The sequence below is a fragment of the Phoxinus phoxinus genome, assembly GCF_949152265.1.
Source record: "Phoxinus phoxinus genome assembly, chromosome: 2".
NCBI classification, from domain to species: domain Eukaryota; kingdom Metazoa; phylum Chordata; class Actinopteri; order Cypriniformes; family Leuciscidae; genus Phoxinus; species Phoxinus phoxinus.
In genome coordinates this window covers 42917831-42943100 of record NC_136877.1, presented here as the reverse complement: position 1 = coordinate 42943100, position 25270 = coordinate 42917831, and the positions used below count along the sequence as shown (strand labels likewise).

Sequence of the window (25270 nt, the reverse complement as noted above, 5' to 3'; positions counted from 1 at the left end):
AAAACTGTTCTGTCCATGTTTATGGCATGTTACCAGTAAAGCCTCTCAGCTTGGGTTATCTGTGACTTGTGCCAATAATCTAAACCAGTTTTCTAAGTAAAATGAATCCTGGATCAGCAGAAATTAAAAATCCAAGAAGTGTCATATGATAGTCTCGTATCATGCAATCAATTTCAGTTATGTGAAGTGTCAAAGCCTTGAGCAGGTTTGGCTGTGAGTCACATGTCATATCTTCTGCTTTGTCTTCTTTCGTCCCAAAGGCAGATAAGACACACGAACAGACAAACCCATTCACCTGTGTTCTGCAGTGCACAAATGTTTAGGAAAGTGGCATGCTTTATGGAATCTATCCAATGTTTCATTATGAAACTGCAGCACTGAAAGGTCAAATATACATCTCAATGTATGAAAGATTTAAGACTTGTTCACACCAACAGCTAAATACATTTTTGGTGGAGTGAACAAAAATGAAATTGCCTCTGAGAAGATATGTTAGCATACATAGTTCTGTTTTGAAAAAACAAAAGGTTTCTTCTGCTCACCAAGGATGCATTTATTTGATCAGAAATAAAGTAAAAATATTGTGAAATATTATTACAATTTAAAAGAACTGTCTTCAGTGTCACATGATCCTTCAGAAATCATTCTAATATGATGATTTGATGCTCAAGAAACGTTGAGTTGCTTAATATTTTTAAGGAAACCAAAATATTTTTTTTTAGGATTCTTTGATTAATAGCATTTATATTAAATATAAATATTTTGTGAGATTATAATAGACTTTACTGTCACTTTTGATACATTTTAATATCTCCTGATTAATTGAAAAAAAGTACTCGAATTGTTATCAATAATTATTACATTTATTTACAGTATTCTCATACAATAAACAGTGAATGTACAGACTTATATAAGATCACATTTGTCATCTGCGAAAAAATAATTTATTTGTTATTTAAAAATCGGGATGAATCAACATCAAATATTCAATATCAAATATTTGTTGATCAAATAAAAACATCAAATATTCTTAATTATAATCTATTCTTATTAATAGTACTTTGTCAAAAAAAATTTTTTCAACTGTGGCACACAAACTAAAAAAATAAATCCTTTGCTTTGCACTTAGGCCTATACATGTAAGCATTTGTGTGTGCGCTACCGACTTAAAGCACACAGATCTGCCTTTAGTTTGCGAAATGAGGGTCGTTTTCTTGGATCATACTGCCAGCACTGACACATGAGGGCATAGATTTCATCCGGACAGTTATTTGGGGCCGGCATACGATATCCTAAAAACAAAAACAAGACGTAAAAAAAGATTTAAACAACACTTGCTTTGCAAACAGGCAATGCGCCATAGTTTAGTGTGTGTGCAGTATGTGAAGTACCTCTCTCCACCTCGTCTCTGGTCTGTTGGTTATTCATGTTATTTGGTAAGGTATACGGTGTGACTCCTCTGGAGAACGTCTCCCACAGCAGAACTCCAAAACTCCACACATCACTCTCAGTGGTGTATCGCCCTGATGAAACAACAGAGGGCAGCGTTGAGACATAAAACCCTCAATCATGACCAGTCAAACATAATGCAGTGTGGTTTGGGATACTCTGTGCTACGGGTACAGACTGATCCCCCTTAACTTACCATAAAACACTTAAGAAACAGAACTAAAACAGCACATAGTGTCTAACATCTCTTTAAGTTATTTTTTAATAAAGGTGAGCAGGTTTCTCATGGTGGAATACAGGACGGTATGGAGAGGCATCTTTTTTTCACAACTTACTGCGCATAATAACTTGATAAACTCTTTTTAAAGATCCTTGTTAAATGTACGCACATGCTTTTTTGACATTGCGCCTCCTCCACGCTCTCTAATATCCCTTTATCCTAATTTAGGAAAGAAGAAATATCACTAAAAATAGAGCTGAAATACGGCACTATCCCTATTTTTAATGGATCAATCCATTGGCAATGTGTGCTAAGGTGACCTATTATACAAAGTCTTGATTTAGTTTGTGGGGTCTAGTTGGTTTTCATGCTTAATGTTCAAAAAACACATGATTTTCCCACATATTTTACATTGCTGCAGCACCTCTCTTTCCTGTCTGCCAGTAACACTCTGTTTGGTTCCGGTTTCTATGAAGCCCCTCCTTCCAGAAAAAAGTGCAATGTGCTCTGATTGGTCGTCTGGACCAGTGTGTTGTGATTGGTCAACTGCTTCGGAAATGCGTGTTTCGAAATGCGTGTTTCGGAAATCCACGGCCCTTACCATAACCCAGAGCTTTAACACAAAAACTACAAACTTGGGAGAAACTCAAGTGAGCCTGGTTTCTCCCAATGTTTTATTCTCCATTCTGTCACCTGATGGAGTTTGGGTTCCTTGCCACTGCCATGCTTAGTTGGGGAAACTTAATATTTAACAATATTATTTACTTATAGACTTACTGACGATGTTGAATGAGAACTGAACTGAGCTGGACGATGACATCATAATTTTTTTGCAGAACTGCTTTATAGATTAAATCAACTTATTATTTATATTAACTGATGATCTTTACAACGGAACTGAATCAACACTGAACTGACTTCAGCAGAACAACAGCCGAAATGCATCATTTTCATAAAGCTGCTTTGAAACAATCTGTATTGTATAAAGCGCTATACAAAGGTGACTTGACTTGACTACTGACGAAACTCAACCAGGCCTCTAATTATTTGAATGAGGAACATTGTGATGTGTAAGAAAACTCAATGGAGAAGTTTCAGGGAGTTCAGAAACAGTGAGCACTGATATTGAAAATATCTCCCTACATAACAGCAACACTACACACTACAGAAATGTAAAACAAATCATAATAGGCTCCTTAAAGTGATAGTTGGTACCATAATTGAGGGCCTCAGGTGCCGTCCACTTGACAGGGATCTGCTTCATTCCTCCTGTGGCAGAATAAACACCATCCTGCTCCTGACGAGACATACCAAAATCACTGATCTTCACCACGCTCTCCTCTCCCACGAGACAGTTACGGGCAGCCAGATCTCTAGAGAGAGAGAGACAGGGGAAATTGGGATTTATTGTAGGTTGCTCTGAAAAAAAGAAAAGCATAGTGTAGAGAGAGAGAGAGCAACCAGAGCAAGCTAGAAAAAAAAGGTATAAGAATGACAGACAGAGAAACATAGAATGCACTGGCTCTATTAAAACTCGATCTTCTCGAGAGACACTGAACCGTTTGACACAGCATGAGGGAAACAGGCACTATCACATTTCCTCTCAGTCTCATTATCCCAAAATCTTCCCACCGGGCATTGCTCGCAAACCGCTGGTAAAAAGACTTAACCATAATAGAGAAATACCTAGAGTCTACTTATTCGATCCAATAAAAACCAGCTGTGAGCTCTTTATGAGGTCTGCTAGTGCTTTATGGATCTACTATAGTTTTTCAGCGTTGAGACTAGGATCTTATGCAGTATATCACTATATTTCATTGTCTTTCTCTTTAATTGAATTTTGTATTAAACTCTCACCGATGAATGCACTTCTTGTTTTCCAGGTATGCCATGCCAGACGCAACATTTTCTGCCATTCTGATCAACATCTTGGGCTTCAAGTTGTGGCCCTCTGTGCGCAAAAAGGTTAGAAAGTCCCCTCCTGTCAGAAGAATACGCCATCAAGAGACTTGTTTTGTGGCTTGAACATTTTAAAGTAATAGTTCATCATTTATTCAATGATTTAATACGTTTAATAATTAAAAATATATATTCATTTAATAATAATAAACAAGCAAATAAACATTTGTACTTAAAAAAATCTATCATATAGATTAAGAGGATTTGCAATATAAAACACGACGTGTGAACTACGTTTATGGAGCTTTTTGCCATTTTTTAAGCTTAACTATATAAATGATGATCTACTTTCACTGTTACACTGCTAAACATCTTTTGTGTGATAGAATGACAGTCATACAGCTTTGAAACAACATTAACCTAATTTTAATTTTTGGGTGCACTGTTCCTTTAAATTATTTAAATGAAAGTTTAGATGTACCTTGGACTAGCTCCATGATGATATATATCGGCTGTTTCTGTGTGCAGACGCCGATTAGCTTCACTATGTTTGGGTGGTCGTACTGTTTTAGGATCCTGAGACAGAAATGGAGATAAGTTAGTTAAATGAGAGCGTGTATGTGTGAGTACATGTGTTGATCAGTGTATCAACAAACCGGGCCTCCATCAGGAACTTGTTCTTGTGTTCTACAGGTAGATTCTCTCGGCAGGCTTTCACAGCGATTGGCGTGTTGTCTGAGCGCAGGCGGCCACTGAACACCTCACCAAAGTTGCCCTAATATCATCCAAAAGGTTACAAGAAGCAACATCATTAATAAAAAACTGGTTCGACCAGTGATTTTTTATCTTTACTGAAATTTCAATCCTTTTATATAACACAGAAGATATCCGGGCTTACCCGACCAATGCTCTGTCCAAGGATGACATCGTCATGCTCCAAGACCCACTTATCCTAAAAACACCCCCACAAAATATGTATTGATCGATGCAAACATAATAATGACAAAATTTTATTATGAATAGTTAATCAAATGAACAGGCCCAAGTAGATTGTAGAGACCACTGGTTCCCAGGCAGTTACTATATTCTGAAGTGGACAGGGAAAAGGGAAGCTCTTATTTGGCCAAAGAGGAACTGATACCACTCAAAAATTATGTTTTATTAATAACCTTGGCCAATATATACCACCCTGTCACGACTCAGCAGTAATATGTATAGTACTTGTGAGACTGATTTGTTGATCAGGGATAAACCTTGAGGATGGGTCTCTTCAGCACAATCTCTGTCCTCTTTGTGACGTTTTGATGGGAGCTGAGGAGATGATTCATCAGCAGTGGTACGGAGGCGAAGCCCTCGCCGTCAAGACGATACATACCCTAAAAATCATGCCATCATCATATAAATGACAGCTAACCACTGCAACACCACGAACTGGAACAAAAAAGCACCTATAAAACACTCACTTCTGTACTCTGAATAAGGAAGTGCCGGCACTGGCCTCCCCAGTGCACAGACAACACGTATTCTTGTTTTCCCTGGCTTTCTCGAACAAGGAAGTCCCCATCATTCTTCAGCAGTTCCTGAACCTCCAGACGGGGGATGGCACCATGATACCAGCCCTGCTGGGGCAAGGGCTTCTCTACCTCGGGCACCGGCGTCAGAGCGGGGGGAACCTGGTGAGATGTATAAAACACGCTACTCTACAGAAAGTCGTAGATACAACAATGAGCAGTGAGCAGGGAAGAGGTGAGAGAGAAAGACTGCCACCAAACACAACAGCACTAACCATATACTTGGGCTTGAACAAGCTGCTGAGATGGCTCACGATTACGTCTATGTTGAGGTGCTTATGGTCTTTGTCGCGCTCCTGCATGAAAACAACATGACAAACAACACAACGGCATGACAAACTAAATTGTACTTTTGTTAAAAGTTCTTGCACTTCAGCTCATGATGCTCAGTGAGTGACTGAATGGTGGAGTGATTCATTGAACTCTGATGTCTTTAAATGTTGTATTTAATTATAGATTAAATGATGATCAATTCATGTGTATATATGTATATACAATTTTTAAACATAAAAATAAACCTTCTTGTGTTTTAAACTAAAGAAATGCACATAATTTATTTCCCCACTACCGTTTATACTTGAAATATTCTTTCTTTTAAGCAAAACATATCTGTTTGGAGAACGTACAGTTAAATCGGGAGATCAAACTAAAATTTAAATGATTTACAATTCATGTCTCAGTCTTCTGATATATGTTAACCCTTAAAGACCTAGAACATTTTTGGAGCACCTGACTCGCCTGTTCTTTTCTTTGTTTTTCTAACCCATTATAGTAATCAGCATCAAGTGCCATATATCATTTTAAACAGGAGAACTTGAAGTTTCCATCTAGCTCATTTAAATTCCCAAGTTAACATTAATTTTGTCTTGGAATGGATGAATTTACCAGATTTAAGAAAAACGGTAGCACAATTTTAGTGATTTTTTTTTTTACTCAACTCAAACAAATCCTCCTGAAGGATTGTTACATGACTACATGTAACAATCCCTAAGCAAGTTATAGCCATTTATTACAACATTATTATAGACGATTTTTAGTGAAAAGCTGATGCTGTTTTTTCAATTTACTGACAATGTAGGTGTGTCCAAAAAAGTTAAGGAAGTAAAATAAATAGAAAACATTGTAATAGAACACTGAAGAAAAAGTGATATGTATATATTTAAAGCTGCCGTTGATCAAATTCAGTGAAATTGACACTATAATCCGACAGAACAACATAAATAAGGTGGTTTTAGAAAAAACCCCGAGCTTCTAACTCCACCTGGAGCGTGTTATTTTGTTTTGCAAAAATCCACCGCTCCCGGATCATCGGGTCTAATCAGCGCAGGGGTGTGTGAGATCTGACTGTCAATCACAGGTCGTGCACAAATCACAGATCCCCCTCCCTCTTGCAGACGCGGACGTTACAATATCACATGCACACGACACGCCTGAAGTTCGCCTGAAGATTGTACGAAGCGTGATGGCAGAGAGAAAATCTAATAACAAGCTTCCAATTCCTCGGTTATTGCTATCTATGGATAGATTAGCCAGGGCAGCCTACCTCCGAGTCTATGGTGTTGATCGATGCTGAAGAGACGGACGCGTTCACAGAAAATCAGGTACACACGCACTGACGATGGGCGGGTGCTCGTTGGTAGTGGGGGAGGGGCATGAGAGTTGTAAACATTCAAAATTTTATCTAAGTCCACTCAATCTGCCAGACTTGCCGACGGCAGCTTTAACTTATCTGGGCATGAGGGTGGGACTAAGCATCAACAATCATTCCTGTTTGGCTCAGAGAAACAAACCGCATGGGTTTCTTTGAAGAATCAATGCTGATCAAAACCTGATGACGCAATCACATTCACTACGGAGCCTCTGAATGTCCAAATGAGATTACCCGTGAATCTCCTCTTTACATGACTTTTGAAAGCATACAGATTTGATTAGCGGTTCAAAAGTTATTAAACATGTAAAGAACAATAGTTATTTTTAGCCGCCGGCAGCTGTATAGGTCTTTAAGGGTTAAAGAAACAACCAAATTCAGAAAGTGAGTGAGTCCCAGGAGTTCAGAGTCAACAAAGGTTGTGCAATTCTCATATTTTAAAATCAATGTAACAACACAGCATGACTGTCTTTGATATTTTACAGTACGTCATTATGGTGCTGCATTTATAGATTTGATGAAGCCACTAGATTCTTTACAGGGGCCATATTGTGATTTTTTTTTCAGTCAAGTTATAATGTTCTATAGTTACATACAAGTTTTTCTGCAATAATTTACTTTTTTATGACCATTTCTCTTTATCCCTTAAAAATACATGGGACATTTTTGCTGCTGTGCCTTTAAGACTCCTGTAAAACACCATCTTCTGCAAGTTTGACTCATTTCCCAACATTTTACTCTTATCATTATTTACTCTGGGTTTTAAAAATATTACTAGTTATCTATCCTACTTCCTTCTACCTTGACTAAATGGACCAGGTCAACAGGTGTCAAGTCAAGTGACCTTTATTTACATGGCGCTTTATACAATACAGATTGTTTCAAAGCAGCTTTACAGTGATAACAGGAAACTAATGATCAATAATGCAAAAATAATTAAATTCTGTTGTAAAGCAGATTTTAAAAAAAGACAGTAGTGCCATTATTTACCTGAAGGTAGTTCAGTGTTGATTCAGTTTATTTGTGTCATGTAAACAAACATGAAAACTTGGTCTTGTGTTGACCTGACCAGTTTGTCAAGTCTTTCTTCACTGGGGAGGAAGTTTTAAGTTATGGAAGCTACCGTATTTTCCTATACTGTAACATGGAATGGAAAAAAACTGAAGCTCTCAGGACAGATTTATTGAGATGAGAGTGGACTCACTGAGTTGTTGGAGGTGACAGATATCCGATCATCTTCCAGGCCTACAGGTGCGACCTCATTATTGCCCAGAGACTGAAGGTTATCGGAAAGGACTCTCCGCTGGGCCTCCAGACGAGCGCGAGCCACCATGGACAGAACTACCTGCTGTCTGCTGTCCTCCAGAGCATTACGCTTACTGAACTGATACACCCTAAAAAAAAAAAAAACAGAGGAGGACAAGCTCACATTAATATAAAAAATTGTGAGAATTTTGTGAAATCTAAATGTTCTTATTGTTTCAAAATGATTTGATTAGATTCGGTTTGATTCAGTTCCTTTTATTGCCACTGTCGAAGCACAGGAAGACTAGTTGATATACTATATTTAGCAGAATGCTTTCATTAAAGGTGCAGTAAGCAATTTCTGAGATAAATGCTGTTGAAATTGGATCGGACTGAGCAGCATAACACACTTGTAGCCAATCAGCAGTAAGGGGGCGTGTCCACTCATGATGGGGGAGGAGAGAGAGTGAGCAAGAGGGAGATTTGAAGAAAGACTGTAGAAAGAGAGATGTCTGAGAGACATTACAAAAGAGAAAACGTCGGGAAGAAAATCACTGGAAAAAGAAGGGTTATGGTCAGGCAAGAGCTTTAGGACCCTCGTTAATGTTAGAAAAGATATCCAGCGCTGGACAAACCGAAGAGGGTTGGCCTAAAAAACGGACGTCAAGGTTGCATTGTTTCTGCTCCATACGAGGGTAACATTGGTTTTGCTGTTTCACAGAACCAAGACAGTTGATGTAATGTTAGCTCTAGTAACAGGACAATTTGAAGTGTCATTGTTTGGACCCTGATGTGCTGCTGGCGACTAACAACAAACTCTTGATTGTATATACTCTTGTGTACTGTATGTAAAAATTTTTTTTTAAATATAACAGTGAAAACATGGATTGCCGGAAATTAGTGCTGGGCGGTATGCCGGTTCATACCGAATACCGGTGTTTATTTTTGTTATGATATGAGTTTTTAATATACCGCAATACCAGTGTATGTCGCTTTAACAACGATCAGAACGATCGGTTTCATTTGGATTTTGGTGTTTCGTTGACCCTTTGGAGTAATTTTACATTTAATGTTCTTTATTAAATGTTCTTAATTTTACAATTAGTGTTCTTTATCTCTTATCAGTAACAGGTAATGGACCTATTTTTCAGTTCATGTTTTAATTATTCAGAAAGTTCAGTGAAGGAAGCACTGCGTACTGTGGTGTGTTTGGAGAGCTCACAGACTGACCTCTGGCCTATGTTTGCAGAGCCTTCCTCATTCTGCAGATCCAACTCCAGCTGGTTGACAGTGGCCTGCTGGGAACCAAGAGTACTAGCAAGACACAAGAGCTCCTCCTCCACAGTGGTGAGCCTTGGAGGAGAGAAAACATGAGAAGCCACAACAGCGCAAAATGAGTTGTGATGCGATAGAAGATAAGAGTTACACATTATATAACATATAAATATGTGTGTGAATCATGGAGCGTGACTATATTTGCTTGCATGCGCATATATTTGCATACCGCTGTTGAAAAGTTTGGGGTCAGTAAGATTTTTGAAAGAAGTCTCTTATGTTCAGTACGCATTTATTTTGCTCAAAAATACAATAAAAACTGCTGTAAAAATGTGAAATTATAATCACCATTCTGTTTTCTATTTTAATATATTCTAAAATGTAACTTGTTCCTGTGATGCAAAGCTGAATTTTCAGCATCATTACTCCTGTCTTCAGTGTCACATGATCCTTCAGAAATCATTATAATATGCTGATTTGCAGCCCAAGAAACATTTTATCATCAATGTTGAAAGCAGTTCTGCTGCTTGACATTTTTCTGAAAACTTGATGACTAGAAAGTTCAACAGATCAACAGATATTTTGGTAAAATAAAATACTTTATTGTCTCTTTTGATCAATGCATCCTTGCTGAATGAAAGTATAATTTATTTTTAAAAAATCTTAACAAAAAAAACCTTACTGACCCTAACCGTTTGAATGGTCTTGTTTATATAACATATTACTTTTCTTGCATTTCAGTATTTAGTTGATAAAATTCACACATAACTATTCGGCAGTTTGTTCAGTTAATGTGATCCACTTTCGTGTGTGTGAGTGTGTGAACGGTTTTGTCCAGAGTTGTTCCCTTCACTACAAATGCGTATTAAGTTTTTGAATATGTTGTGATGCCATGATCAATGTATGGTTTTGTGGTTTCTAAATGAACACATTGTGAATTACTAAATGTGTGTTAAGAAAAAAAAAGTGTTTTGGAAAGAAAAAACAGTTTTAACAACATAACAGTTTAACATTGTTAGAGAAATCAGCATAATGGGTCGGAAAGTTCTGCTCAAAGAGTTGATTTGAATGTGTAAGTAATTGGGAGAAAAAAAACACACACACACACACACACACACACACACACACCAACAAATATTGTTCCGAAAATTCACATGAGAGTTTCAGAAACAAAACCAAGGCTCCTGTGTGTGATTTCACTTCTGTCTTTCTATAAAATATGTGCTTTCACTTGCACTACTGTTACACAGCGATGTAAAGAAAGAAGAAACTCACCGATGCTGGATTCCCTCTACTGTGAGCTCATTGAGCTGCAGATCTTCAGGCATTAGACCTTCAGCATCCTCCAACAAACTGCTGTCAAACTCCACACATGCAGGAATCTCTCCTCTTGACCTGCACAGAAACATACACACATGTGCATGCAGAAAGATGTGGACAGACAGCGCCCCAACTATCTTTTTAAAGGCAGCATGAAAGGACATTTGTGATGCGTTCAAAATGCATAGTATAAAGAAGAATATTTAACAGGAAATAATGCAGGGAAGGACTTGATTTTATCAATCATGATTTGATTGGACTTTAAAAACTGAGCTATGATGTTATTAGTTATATTATGTTGCCCCGCCCACATGGCCTTAGTTAAGATTTGGGCAGTTGCCTAGTGATTGTTTATGCAAGAAAAACATTTTCATTCTATATACGACAATTCACCATGACGTCACAACAGTAATAGACGTTCTTCCGGGTGGCAAAAGCCAAAGCGTTCCTATGGCAACGCTAGTACATTGCTTGGAAGGGAGACCCACCGTCGGCAGTAAAAATTTAATAAAAATAAAGAATTGAATTAAATATAATGCGTTTTTTTTTATCATAATAACAACTGTATTTAATGATATAAGTAAAACATATAATAAATATGTAATATAGTAGGCCTACACATAATTAGCAAAATACTCTCTATAGCTCTTTTTTCTAGCCAAAATAACGTGCTATATATCATGGTCATTAAATGGCTTTCCTGAGGTAAATTTAATGTGACAATTGTTCTCCAGCTGTTATATTGACCTCTTTGCACGGTTGAAAAACACTGATTGGTCGATATTATTAATGAGGAATATACATTTCGGAAAGTTGCGTGAGAAAATGGATGTGTGGATTTGAGCGTGTTAAAAGTGACAATTATGTGAGAGTTGGGAGCCCTCTTTTACTTCAGGCAGTGACTCATTGTCTCATCTTCAAAAGAGACAAGTTTACTAATATTAGTCTCGAACTTACCCGGCTGAAGATAAATGCTCTGCTATGGACAAGCAGGGTTGGCAGCAGAAAGGTAAATGTTGGATGAATCATATAATTTAGGGGATCATTAAGATGTCCTACTTTTAGCACTACTTTTGACTACATGACTTCCACTCGCTATAACCTCCTCACCCACAGGAAATCGATAAAACCCTACACCTTTTGCTGTATATCTGGCAGCGCAACCCCAAACACAACACGTTTTCATCATCGTTTCAACTTTGATCAACAACAATGTTTTTAACTATGTAACTGGTACACTAGCCGGCTTGGTCTCTTCAGTTAGTCAGCCGCTCGCGTTCTGCCACCCGGAAGTATCCTGGTGCCTATTGTTTACAAACATTCTGAATGTTTGCCGTATTGACAGACATTTAGTATTGTGACACTTTTTTTACATTTATTCACAAACAACTTATTTATAGTAGCCACCAGCAAGGTACTTCCTCTATTAAATGGCCTGAGATTATGAGCAACTGTTTGATTTCAGATTTGTTTTTCTTTATAACAATAATCACTGATGAATCATGCACAATAAAACCTGGAACATTTCTTATGAAAATAAACAGGATCCATTTTGATTTCACGTTGACCTTACGAGATGAGAAGTTAGCAAATGTGTGTGCAACATCCTTTGTTCTTCTGGGCTAGTTTCCCATTGCATTCCACAAAAACTGGGAACAAAAGGGAATGTTAATGTATATACCTGTTCTGCTGAATGAAGCTCTCGTACTCTTTGTGAGGCTGGATGGCCTTCAGGGCGTTGGCCATTTCAGTGTGAACACACACCACCTCATCATGAAGCACATTAGACAGATCAAAATATTCCTGCAGAATCTCCTTCCTAAGAAAAAAAAAAGTAAGCCACACTAGTCATATGTTTTTTAACGCACAAGACACTCAGCAAAACTACTTCTTCTTTTCAACTAACTGTAAACTATGTGAGCAACAGCTATTAACATTGCTTGTGAGAACAGAACAGGATGACATATCATCCAATCAAAAAAGCAGAAGTCTATAACTGTCACTGAGCTGTGTTTCTTAAAATAAGGCAATGCAAATTTCACTTTTGTGCTTTGGGGTGCGCATACCGGCAAGACGGGTCACGAGTGCACGAGCTGGCAGTTAAATAAAATTATGAATTACGTGAATCAAATGTAAATTATAGCATATTTTCAATTAAAAACAACAAAATTTCATAAAGAGTTGAGTAGCTTGCATCCCTGGATATTATTGTCAGTCGTTCATCATTCCTCAGTGGTCAAATACTCAATGTTTAGATCTTTCCACGCACAGCGGTAAAACTAAAGCGTTGCGTTGGAGTTCGCACTCGTCTTCTGTGAACGGTAAAGCCCTGCCTTCTTTGATTTGATGAACTCGCTCATTTTGACATTGACAAGTGCGGTTAGACCGCTGAGATAGAGCTAGCACAGGTACGCTTCTAAGATGTCTGCTAAAGAGCGCTTAATCTGTTGTGTACAAACATCTGATAAACATCTTAGAAAAATCTGTTTTACATACAATCATAAACAACTTAAATTTAACATCTGACAGGAAACGTCTTAGAGACATATTGCAGATGAGCAAACAGTCTAAAAAAATCAAATAGACGTCTCTGAGACGTGTGCTATCAGCGAGCAAACTAAGAATGTAACTTTTACAACTTTTTGTGCAGCAGAGCAGCATCAAAAATATCAAATATTGGGGGGCAATTTGGCCATTTCTAATTTTATGGGGGGACTTGTCCCTCTCAATGTCTATGGTGGTTACAGCCCTATATATTTAATCTTCTACATTTTATACATTTATATATCATATCTTCAAAGTGTAAGATACATTAACAATGAACGACATATCTTAGGCCTACCTAATGCAGAAGAAGCCGCTTCTTTTTCAGAGTTGCGTAGATGTTGATAGTTAAAGAGTCAGAGTTAGAGCCCCCCATTCCTTTAATTGTGGGTTTATTAAAAAAAAACTATGAATATACATTTTGTTTAGTTAGCCTGCTATTTAGCATAAGCGTAAAAAAACGCGGGAACAGAACGAGGAGAGTGTACTCGTGTACCTCAATACTTGACGCGCGAGTTGTGAGAGAATGGGTCTTCTTGTTTTTTAATTATAGTATTTCAAAATAATCTAACGTTAACTTACTCATGCTAACCACTGTATACCCAATAACCCATGTTAAAGGACTGATTTCAGTGTTTAACATTATAGTGCTGGTGTTATTGATGTTCACTCACATAATAAGCACCATCTCCTCCTGCAGCGTCTGCAGGGCTCCCAGCAGGGCCGGCTGACTCTGGCCGTAGTGGAGTTGGTGATGCACCTGGGCGGCCTTCACCGACAGCACATATTCATTGTGATGCTCATGCAGTTTCAGTGTGGCTTTGATGTAGCGCTCCTTCGCTTTCTCGCGATCTTTATCTGTACAAAAGGCCACCCACAAACATACATGAACATGCAAGTGAAAGGTGACTTCCTCAGTCAAAAGAAGTGGTAACCTGTTTCCACTTTTATTCACATGGTGGGAGGTGGGATTTATCACCAACCGGTTTTGCCGGTTTTACCGGCCCCAATGTGGGGCTTTCCTTCACAATTGCAGGGCTATTTTTTGTTATTTTAAGGATTGTATAAGATACTTTCTTCTATTTTTCTAGATATCAGGCTGGTTTAGCTAGTAATGTGTCCATGTTTAAGTTTTAACAATGTAATTATTATAGTTAATGTAGACATATTTTTCACGTCTGTGCGACGACAAGTAGCCTACTGTAGGCCTATACGCGGTTCATTTTTGTGATGTGCTTCAGAAAGAAGTTCATGGAGACAGAGCGCATAGCTGTGTTTTCTAGATTTCACAAAAGGACGTTTTTTTACAAATACTCTGCATCCTGATAAAGTTCCCTTGGCCTTTGGAATTAAAATATCCCCACATCATCACATATCCTTCACCATACCTGGAGATTGGCATGGTTTTATTTCAGTTAGCCTAACAGCTGGTTTGATTTGCATTGAGAGATGATCTTATGGAAAGTAGCCCATGCCAATCTCCAGGTATGGTGAAGGGTGTGTGATGATGTGGGGATATTTTAATTCCAAAGGCCAAGGGAACTTTATCAGGATGCAGAGTATCCTGGATCCATATAGTAACTGGCCTTTAAAAATAAAAATCTGCCTGCCTGTATGGGAATTTAACATAGGGGTGTCCAAACTTATGCACCCTGTATTTTAAGGAAGAACATTTATTTATTTACGATACATTATTCATTCACAAAGAAAATTGATGTCCTTAAAGGTTGGATTTTTCCTATTTTTTTAAATTAAGGCATTAAGTTCAATTTCCAAAAGATGATTTTTTATTCCTCTTTTTAGTCAACTTTAGCATGGGTGTCTAAACTTATGCATAGCACTGTATATGTTTGCATTTATAATATATACAAAATAATTATACACAGTACACACATATATTATGTAAACACAAACTTTTTGGATCGCGATTAATACTATATAGAAAACAGTTATTTTAAATTGTCATAATATTTCACAATATTATTACTGCGTTCTTGATCAAATAAATGCAGTTTTGGTGAGCGTAAGAGACTTTCAAAAATATCTTACAGACCTTTAACTTCTGAACAGTAGTGTGTATTCTCATATAAATTAGCATATATTTAAATCAGGAAGCCATCAAACCACTGTACTCCCCCATCTGCTAAGTGCTTTAAAGGTTATGAACACTTTGCTTATCCTAAAGTCTGATATAAAGTACCCATCTATCACAGTACACTGCCTTGCACAGTGCAAATATATCTGCCATTGCTCTTCATATCTGTTCTCTAGCTATATATATTTATATCTATTTAATGTTCTATTCATTGTCGCCCATCTAAGTGCTGCAAAATCTGCTCTGCTGAGCATTCACACTTCGTCATTGGAGAAACCACATTTAGTGTATCTTGCTTCCTCTGTAAGTGTACATAAAAACAAGTGTCTTCGTCTAAAGGCAGGTTGTTCTCCTATTGAGTAAACAAATGCCTTATTTACACACAATATCATAAAACCATTCGTGTTTAAACATTAAACAGTTCCTCTTATTGTACGTGTCTCTCTTTCAGCACAAAGTACCCTATTCAGTCAAAATGAAAGGAAAGTGACCATGCTTTTTAGAGAACTAGACAACACAGAGGCATCATACCTTTGCTTGCTTCCTGATATTTTCTTTTCGCCTGGGCCGCGTCCCGTACCAGTTGTCTGTAACTGGACTTGAGCCGGTCCAGTTCGATTTGGGTGACCTAACCTTCCACAACAGGACACAAAATAAAAACAAATAAAAATCAGGTTTGTGCATCAAAATGAGACACGTGTCATGTGCAATCATGAAAGGACGCTAGATTCACAGCTGACAATCAGTTTCACATGTTATTAGCCTAGTTTAGCAATGAGGATGAATATGCACCACATATTCAGCTAATAATAGTTTTAAAAGCCTCCAGGCTAAACAACGTAACATTGAAATAAAAGACGACCGTTATCACATTGGGTCGCTGCTTAATCTGCTATACAAATGAAAAGGCATTTTTCTACTTCCTGACTTTTGTTACTGCAAAGGTTCTCAACGTTAAACCGTTCTAGAATTCATTGACACCATCTAAAGACCCACAGGCAACTCCTTCGTTGGTAATGGCTTCATTAGAGAGATCAAACTAAATGATTTTCTAAATGATGATTTTGAAAACTCATTCGCTAAAACATTATTTAAAAACATTTAATATTAAATTAATAATTGAAAAACTCATTTAATGATTTGAATGATTTTCTAAACTCAAACTAAATGAGTACAAAAACAAGTGCTATTTGATCACATACATTTACTCTATCTAAAATTAGATTCTGCCAGACGTCTAAACACATATGCAAAGCCAGATGTGTGCTGATGCCAGTATGTGAAAAGATTGCCTATACAATGGATGGTATAGCAGAGCAGCCTGTAAAGGTGTAGCTATGCGGTTTCTAATGTGTTACGAGGGGACTCTTTTGAACTTACTATTCATAAAAGTGCTCTGACAATAATGTATCACAAAAATATTAAGCAGCACCACTGTTTTCAACATTTATGACAATAATATTTTTTTGAGCAGCAAATCAGCATATTAGAATGATTTCTAAAGGATCATGTGACACTGAAGACTGGAGTAATGATGCTGAAAACAGTTTATAATATATTAAAATAGAAAATAGTTTTTTTTAATAGTTAAATTGTAATAATATATATATATATATATAAACACACACACACACACACACACACACTAAATGGGGAAGTTGTGTGTGTAATTACTTTTACTGGCCCTTGACTATCTTCTGTTGCTTCAGAAATCATTTTATACACATGGGTTGGTCTTGTGAAGGGGTTTATAACTTTTGGGAAACTATTTCAATGGCTTTAGAACTTGTAATTAAAAGAGTGGTATACTGAGTTTTTGGACATTACATCAGTGGCTCGATGTCATGGTGCAAGAAAAGAAAATGTCGGTATGTGGCTGATCTTAATTTATAGAATTAAGTTGTTCCTTTAAGGGCCCGTTTCTTGCGTACATGGTCCAATTGGGTTAGGGGGGGGGGGGGGGGGGGGGGTGTTATGTTAAAGGGTTAGTTCACCCAAAAATGTTTAATTCTGTCATTAATTACTCACCCTCATGTCATTCCAAACCCGTAAGACTTTCGTTCATCTTCAGAACACAAGAAGATATTTTTGAAGGAATCTGAGAGCTATCTGTCCCTTCATTGACAGCTACACATACCACTTTCAAGCCCCAGAAAGGTATTAAAGACATCAATAAAGTAATCATTGTATCTCCAACATGGGTGAACTAACCCTTTAAGTGGGAGTAGTGAAGTTTTTTGTGGTGTCTATGTTGTTTTCCGTATGCTTTTGAATTTGATTAAAACTAGAAGTGAATAAAGTTAAAAAGAACTCAATTTCCAATGGTAGTATTATATATAGAAAATTATTCATATTGAAAATTGTTCACCAAATGATCATAGTTACAACAGTTACTGTTCTGCATAAAATGTTTACAGTACAGTCTGTACAGTGTACCGTACAATTATAATTTAATACAAATAGGAACAGTAAAATGTTGCCTTAGGATAGTGTTATTCAAATGGCGGACCGTCATAATTGCGCCACTTTACAGTTTCTACAGATTAAAGTGAGCAGCGCGTCAAAACAACAGAGCAGTTCACACCACAAGGACTCAGGGTTGTTTATGGTAATGATCTTTTGGAGCGATATCTATACTATTTGTTATCTAGAGCCAAAAGTTCATACTTTCGCTAAAACTAAAACACTGCAGAAAACGAGAATTCAGCTAATATAATTATTTTTATCTGTCATACAGATGACTCTGACCGTTTAACTAAACCAGGTTTGAGACAAGTTTTTTCCATACCCTTAGTATTATTAATCAGCATAAAAAGAGCATTTCATAATAAACAATGTTAGAATTTGGGAAACTATTTAGAGATGGCAAGGGAAGACCAAAAACACTTGGAATTTACTAGTTAACGTTCTGTCCTCATGATGAGAGTTTTGATGGGATTATGTACATTGTTTATTTTTAGTAGTTTATTGCTTTGAGCAAAATATAAAAATAAACTGCACCCCCAGTATGTTTTCTCAGTCCCAATGACGTCTATGTGCCTTCTAATGTATATATATAATATATATATATATATATATATATATGTAATATATATATATATATATATAAATATATATATATAATAGCCTGTTAAAACATCTGCTCTAACCTTTTTATATTAATATCCAGTTGGGAGAAATATTTACTTTTTTTGGTAAATTTTGGTACAATTCTTAGACATCACTGTTTTGTCTCTCAAAGATTCTAATCTTTGATGACTATTTTAAGTGGTTAGGATTTTCTCTTGAACAAAGTACTACGGCTGCCACTAAGGAATTGTGTACCGTTACAAAAAAGTGTTATCTGGACCTCCGCTGGGAATGAAATAAAGAGACCGGACCTCCCCTGCCTTAGGACATTTGCATACATATTTTTTGCATTTCTTATCTGTTCTGGTTTCATATTATTTGATGAACAAAGTTGAAAGAACAGCATTTGTTTGCAATAGATTTTCTTTTTAGTAAAACCATTGACTGTCACTTCTGATCAGTTTAAAGTGATGGTAAAATGCCATTTTCACAAGATGTAAAATACATCTCTGATGTCCCCAGAGTGTGTGTGTGTGAAGTTTTAGCACAAAATACCCCACAGATATTTTTATAAAGCATGTTAAAGTTGTCACTTTTTGAGGGTTTGCAAAAACGCATCGTTTTGTGCCTGGCCCTTTAAATGCAAATGAGCTGCTGCAGAGGGCGGGGTTTCAAGAGCTCATGTGTGTCAACCCGTACCACGAAACATAACAAACCGTGTTCCAACCAATCACCGACAAGCAGGGTTTGGGGGGTTAGTGTGCGTGTACATGAAGGGGGGTGTGGAGGAGAGAGAAGCATGAAGAGGGAAGTTAGAATTATATTCTCTTTAAGTTTGATATCGCCGACACACGACCAAAGAGACAACGTTCCGATGAACAAATTGCAAAGGATTAGGAACGCGAAGTCCCGAAATTACATTGGAAAAGCCTTCGAAAGGTGGCGAGAACTCAGAGGGTGGCAGAGGGGCTTCCAATCCGACATTCAGGTAGCTCTGTTTTTGCTGAACAGGGGGGTAGATCCATTTTTTTGTTTTTCTAAATGGACGTTCGTGTTCGCCTAACCAACACAAGGATATAATTAGCTAGATCTATGCAGTCAGCGCTAATAGTGAATACAACATATAGGTTTCTAGCAGCTAGCGATCGATCTCTATTGTAAATGATCAGGCAAACTCACAGTAGGGCGACAGCTTGTGTGAATGATTGTATTCACCCACTGTTTGTTATGAATTTGAATGTTCATTTATCGGCTATTGACAACTTTGACTAAATTTGTTTATGACGGAGCCGTTGTTTATGCTCACTGGGAAACGAAGGGAGGGGGAGGAGACGGGATGAGGAGGAGGGAGGGTCTAGCTAGCCTCCGTTTTGTTTGATAATACTTTGAAAATACAATTAGTTCATGCGTTTATGACCTCAAGGCTAGATTATTGTAATGCTCTACTGGGTGGTTGCCCTGCACGCTTAATAAACAAACTACAGCTAGTTCAAAACGCAGCAGCTCGAGTTCTTACTAGAACCAGGAAGTATGACCATATTAGCCCTGTTCTGTCAACACTGCATTGGCTGCCTATTAAACATCGGATAAATTTTAAAATATTGCTGATCACTTACAAAGCACTAAATGGTTTAGCTCCGCAGTACTTGAGCGAGCTCTTAACGCATTATAGTCCTTCACGTCTACTGCGATCTCAAAATTCCGGTCAGTTAATAATACCTAGAATATCAAAATCGACTGCTGGCCGTAGATCCTTTTCCTATTTAGCACCAAAACTTTGGAACAGTCTTCCTACCATTGTCCGGGAAGCAGACACACTCTGTCAGTTCAAATCTAGACTAAAAACACATCTCTTCAGCCTAGCATACACATAACACATTATAGACTTATATAATTAGGCTGCATAGTTTAGAACAGCCGGGACCGGGAACACTTCCCGTAATCCTGATGTACTTGGTACATCATAAGAAGGACGGCGTCTACGCTAATATTAGTCTCTCTGTCTATCCCGAGGTTTACCGCTGTCCACTGGAACCAGGCCGTATCCAGATCTGATGAAGGACCAGCGCCAGGACACGACGACGCCGCCGCTGACCTGAAGTGTCAACCAGTCTCTCCTCCTCTCCACTCTGACTTCAAACAACCGGAACTGGACAAATACTCTGATTCATTCTGAACTTCATACACTGTTTACTCATTGGCCAGAGGAGAACTGGCCCCCGACTGAGCCTGGGTTCTCCCAAGGTTTTTTTCTCCCTTCTGTCACCTGATGGAGTTTTGGTTCCTTGCCGCTGTTGCCTTACCTTCTGGCTTGCTTAGTTGGGGACATTCAATATTCAACAATATTATAGATCTACCTTAAAGGTGGATGATGATGAAATTATTTTTTGTATTATTTTCATGTTATCACTGTGAAGCTGCTTTGATACAATCTGTATTGTAAAAAGCGCTATATAAATAAAGATGACTTGACTTGAAAGTCAACAAGAAGTCTTCAATTAGCATATTCTGTCATGGTAATCTATAAATCGCTCGTATAGAAACTGTTGTGAGATGCACACAGAGTGACTTTCTATTGCATGTGAAAAGATGGATGCTAAAGTTTGAGCTGACTCACAAATGTACTCTTATACAACAACTTTTCCTCTTCTCAACATGGACTGCGTGTTCCCGGGGGCGGGGTTTATGTACATTTAGGGTTGGTGATGTCACTAACCCGGGAGGAATGTCATGTAGTCCCTACCAGCCGTTTGTTTTAGTCCTTTTTTTAAAAAGCAAATATCTCCCTTTGCTTTGAACTTTGAGCGTTGTAACTTTGCAGATGTTGTTTATGCTCAAACAGCAACATTACACACTAACTAAAGTTAGAAAAGTGAAATCATACTTTACCACCACTTTAATGCATCGATCCTTGTTGAATAAAAATATTAATTTCATTAAAAAAATCTTACTGATGTCAACTGTTTAAACCGTTATGTACACTTTTAGTTTATTGCAAAATAACTCCCGATTGTTTCTTAGTCATCTAAGCAAGCTATCGTTTCCCAAACGCACAGTGAGCTCAGCGAAGCACCATCATCGAACGCTCTCTGTGATTGATTGCCTATGTCTTGTATCCAGATGACTAGAAGAAATAGTTCTATCATACACAATTATTCGCTAACCTCCGCTTATTTTTTCACTTAGTAGCTTATTTTACGCACTGAATTGCATGCTAAATTAATAAAAATTACTGGTAAAAAAAACAAACAAAAAAATATTTGGATCGATATTATTTATATGTGAGGATTGATCCTTTTTGATACCACGTCAGTATCGATACTTCAGGATCGATCCGCCCAGCCCTAGTGTGAGACTGTACTTGTAATGAGAGCGTAATTGTGAAGTGATGTGCGTGTGGCGCTGACCCTGTACATCTCTTGGCTGAGAAGGTTCCACTGTTCCCCGTATGTCTTCCTCAGCTGCTGTTTGTCCCGAATGAGGAGGGTGAGCTTGCTGAGGGGTCCCACCATCAGATCCTCCGAATGCTTGCGCATGATACGACTGAGGCTCTCCGTCTGACTGACCAGCACATTCCACGACTGTAAGAACGAGAAAATTAATGCAATTTTAGGATTTACTAGGCATTGAACATTTGAATGCATGATTATATTTTATTGCGGTGCACTTATCACTGATTTTAAGTGCTAAAGTGAACAAGTCAGCAAGAATATATCTATAATATCAGAGGAAGGTTTTTGGCAGAAGGTTTTGTATTGCCTGCATGTATACAGTGCAGTTTCCCATTTCAATGGCACCTTAGTCTCTAAATATCTTAAATGGATAGTTCACCCAAAAATGAGAATTAGCCCATGATTTACTCACCTTGAAGCCATTTAATGGCTTAATGGGTTAATAAAGGCCTTCTGAATTGAAGCGATGTGTTTGTGTAAGAAAGATATCCATTTTGGCTATATCCAGACGGCCGTACGCATCGATTTATGGCGAAAGACTAATCCTTGAACTTGACGCACAACGTAAAGACGAAAGCGGTTGACCAGCCCTGTTTGTATGAACCTCGAGAGGCGTCAAAGCTTACGCTATCCTATATTCTACAAAATACTTTGTCAAGTGTTATTCTTTTGGCGTAAGTAGACTTGTGTAGGCCGTCTGCCGGAAGATAGTTATTTTAGTTGATAAAGTTTTAAATATGGATATTTTTCTAACACGAACGCATCGCTTCACTTCAGAAGGCCTTTATTAACCCGGCAGAGCAGCGTGGAGCATTTTTATCATGGATGGATGCACTTTGATGGACTTGATACCCATTCACTCCCATTATGAAGATCGGAAGAGCCAGGACATTTTTTTATATAACTCTGATTGTATTCGTCTGAAAGAAGAATGTCATATACACCTAGGATGGCTTCAGCGTGAGTAAACCATGGGCTAATTTTAATTTTTGGGAGAACTATCCCTTAAACATCATGTGGAAAGTAAGGATTCAGACTCAATGCAGTACTTAAGAGCATTTTAGTGTGGATATATCATCTTTAATCTCCAATATACATTGAAATCAATCATGGGAACTTAATACTTGCTAAGGAGACGCTTCCAACCTTATTGAACTGGCTGATGTAGTCGATACCTCCTCCAGGCTGGGAACCCTCCAGTTTCTCAACAATGGCTGACATCTGATGCAACTGTACGGAGAACTCGCGATCGCTCTTGGCCCTCTGCGTGATCCATTTCTTCATAACCTCCATCAAACGCAGCTCAGAGTCTTGTAGTTTCATTAGGGCGGCGTGACCCTGAGGGCACCACAAGTCCTCCGCAAAGCCCATTCCTGCAGCTCGCTACAACTGTCTGGGAAACATGCGCATCGTTACCATCGTTGGGATGTCATTCTGCTTTCTGATGTTCCAAAAGTGTGTGAAAATGTTGTCAAAAACAATAACAAAGAGTCAAATTACCTATCTGTCAGCAGCAGTATGCTGGTAAAACAAACGTTCTGGTCAGGTCAATGAGAAAAACCACAAATCGAGATCTATGGAAGGAGGAAGGATATTTTAGACTTTTAAAACATCTAAAAGTGCATTTCATCGCATTATAATAAAAAAAATGAGTGCCTGTCGCTAAATTTACTGCAAAAAAAGTGTAGGAGTTTTCAAATGCTTTCATTTCCTCAGTGGCAGTTAAGGACAAGTGATGTTGTTTTATACTGACCACTTCCCGTATAGCAACGGCATTTCAGATGTTAAAAGTTATTCATAATGAACAGCTCAGTCATAAGGAACAAAGTTGAAAAAGTTAATGATTTACAATGCATACAGTCTACTTACAGAAAGAAAAATACATTGATCTTGATCCATACTCCATGTGAAAAAAACCTGATTTGCATCTCTGCAGTTATTGACCACTATGCTTTATTAAAACTCAACAGAGCCACATTCAAGCTACTCAGTTGTACAAAAATGGTATGAGAATATAACTTCAATAAAAAACAGTTTATATAAACTTTATATATAGGCTACATATTATATACTTTATATAAAGAGCTAGTGCACTTTATCCTACTATTTTCAAACCAAAAGTAACATATTGATTTCTATATTAGCCTAAATAATTATTTTACCATAGCCCATTTTTGTTTGTGTAGCTATGTTTACTCATTAGACATTAGCCACATTTTGGTTTACTCTAGTAAGATGGAAGACATTCCGTTTCAAAAATATAACTCCGATGTTCAAAGATAATTAAAAAAAAAAAAAACTCTTTTATAACAATTAAAGCTAACACCTTATTTCGTTAGTCCACTTTAGACATTCTACTTATGCAACTTACTTTTCAACTACATGTCTGACCACTGACTATAAGTAACTTTGCAAGTACGTCAACTTGTTCCACTAACCCAAATCTACTTTGAGATAGGCTACTCTGAATAATGAGAGTAGGCTAGTGGACATGTAGTTGCAAATTAATGAGAGTTGAGAGACAGGTAGTTGCAAAGTTACATATAGTAAGAAGAATGTTTAAAGGTGAACTAGCTAAAGAAAGAACTCTATTAAAAATATATATTACATAAATAGAGCTGAAAAATAAATTGTTTATTGTCTAGAGGGGATGTCGTCGTGACGTCACAGCGGGTATTTTCTATTATGTCGGTCAATGAAACATGATTACAAAAACATTATTATCTTATAATGATGCTCTTAAATCAGACAAAAATATATATTCTTAAAATAGATCGATTATGTAACACTAGAGCTCCGAATAATTCATTGTCGAGACCTGAAATGGTGTGAATTCTCACCTCAGATGTGTATGGTGCAGCAAAACGTTCCGTCAGAGCGACCGGAACACGTAATTATCCATATTAATAAAGCGATGAGAAGAAAAGAGCACGTCGAAACGATAAATAGCCTACTGGAGATGGTGAAATGAGCAGGGCGACAGACGAGCTCTTGTGTTGACAGCGGAGGCTGACTGAAACTGTACTACTGAAACCAGGAAGACAAGTCCGGCAGCAGGACGCAGACTCACTGCATTCAACAGGATTAAACCTCGAATACACCTCAGTTAACTTACACCGATACTAACATGTCTGCTAGGAATTTATTTATACATGTATATTCATTTCATTTAAAAAATCTAACTATTGATAAAAATAATTTGTTAAACATGAAGAATAAAATTCTTGACACTTTTTAAATTGGATTTAAAAAGAAATATAAATATATATATAATATGCCTATATAAATATACAATATATATGTTTGTATATATTGTAGCCTATACTTTTTATTTATATATAATTTTGTAGCTTTTACAAGTTAATTTAATAAGAAATTCTCACATCAGATAGCAACATATAAAAGATCTAGCTGTCATCATGATTTAATATTTTGGTCAAAAAAGACGATGAATCATAGTTTTTTTTTTTTCAGTGAGCATGT

At 37.4% G+C, this 25270-nt stretch overlaps 1 protein-coding gene across 3 annotated transcripts; it reads right to left on the bottom strand.

Moving 5' to 3' along the window:
- Positions 1-848: 848 nt before the first annotated feature.
- On the bottom strand, positions 849-24858 carry fes (FES proto-oncogene, tyrosine kinase). Of its 3 annotated transcripts, none has more exons than XM_079604939.1 (20): positions 24628-24858; positions 23288-23361; positions 22934-23180; positions 21743-21916; positions 15798-15894; positions 13846-14029; positions 12309-12446; positions 10583-10702; positions 9263-9385; positions 7992-8181; positions 5355-5435; positions 5032-5241; positions 4822-4944; positions 4467-4520; positions 4225-4343; positions 4050-4144; positions 3527-3650; positions 2885-3042; positions 1392-1523; positions 849-1292 (listed from the first exon to the last, which is right to left on the bottom strand). In XM_079604939.1, exons 3-20 carry the CDS (start codon positions 23156-23158, stop codon positions 1159-1161), a joined length of 2481 nt encoding a protein of 826 aa, XP_079461065.1. In that variant the 5' UTR covers positions 23159-23180; positions 23288-23361; positions 24628-24858; the 3' UTR covers positions 849-1158. The 3 variants fall into 3 exon arrangements, with proteins under 3 accessions (XP_079461065.1, XP_079461064.1, XP_079461066.1); XM_079604938.1 differs by having other exon boundaries at positions 851-1292; positions 5032-5268; XM_079604940.1 differs by having other exon boundaries at positions 852-1292; positions 3527-3620; positions 5032-5268.
- Between the last annotated feature and the right edge of the window lie 412 nt (positions 24859-25270).

Bases quoted from the DNA above. Each gene is read 5' to 3' on its own strand.
- fes (XM_079604938.1), bottom strand. From the start codon at position 23,158: ATGGGCTTTGCGGAGGACTTGTGGTGCCCTCAGGGTCACGCCGCCCTA. The intron at 8,182-9,262 runs GTCAGTCTGTGA...TTTTTTTTTTAG, and splicing joins TCTGCAAACATAGGCCAGAG to GGTGTATCAGTTCAGTAAGC. The intron at 5,436-7,991 runs GTGAGTCCACTC...GTTTTCATGCAG, and splicing joins CTGTCACCTCCAACAACTCA to GAGCGCGACAAAGACCATAA.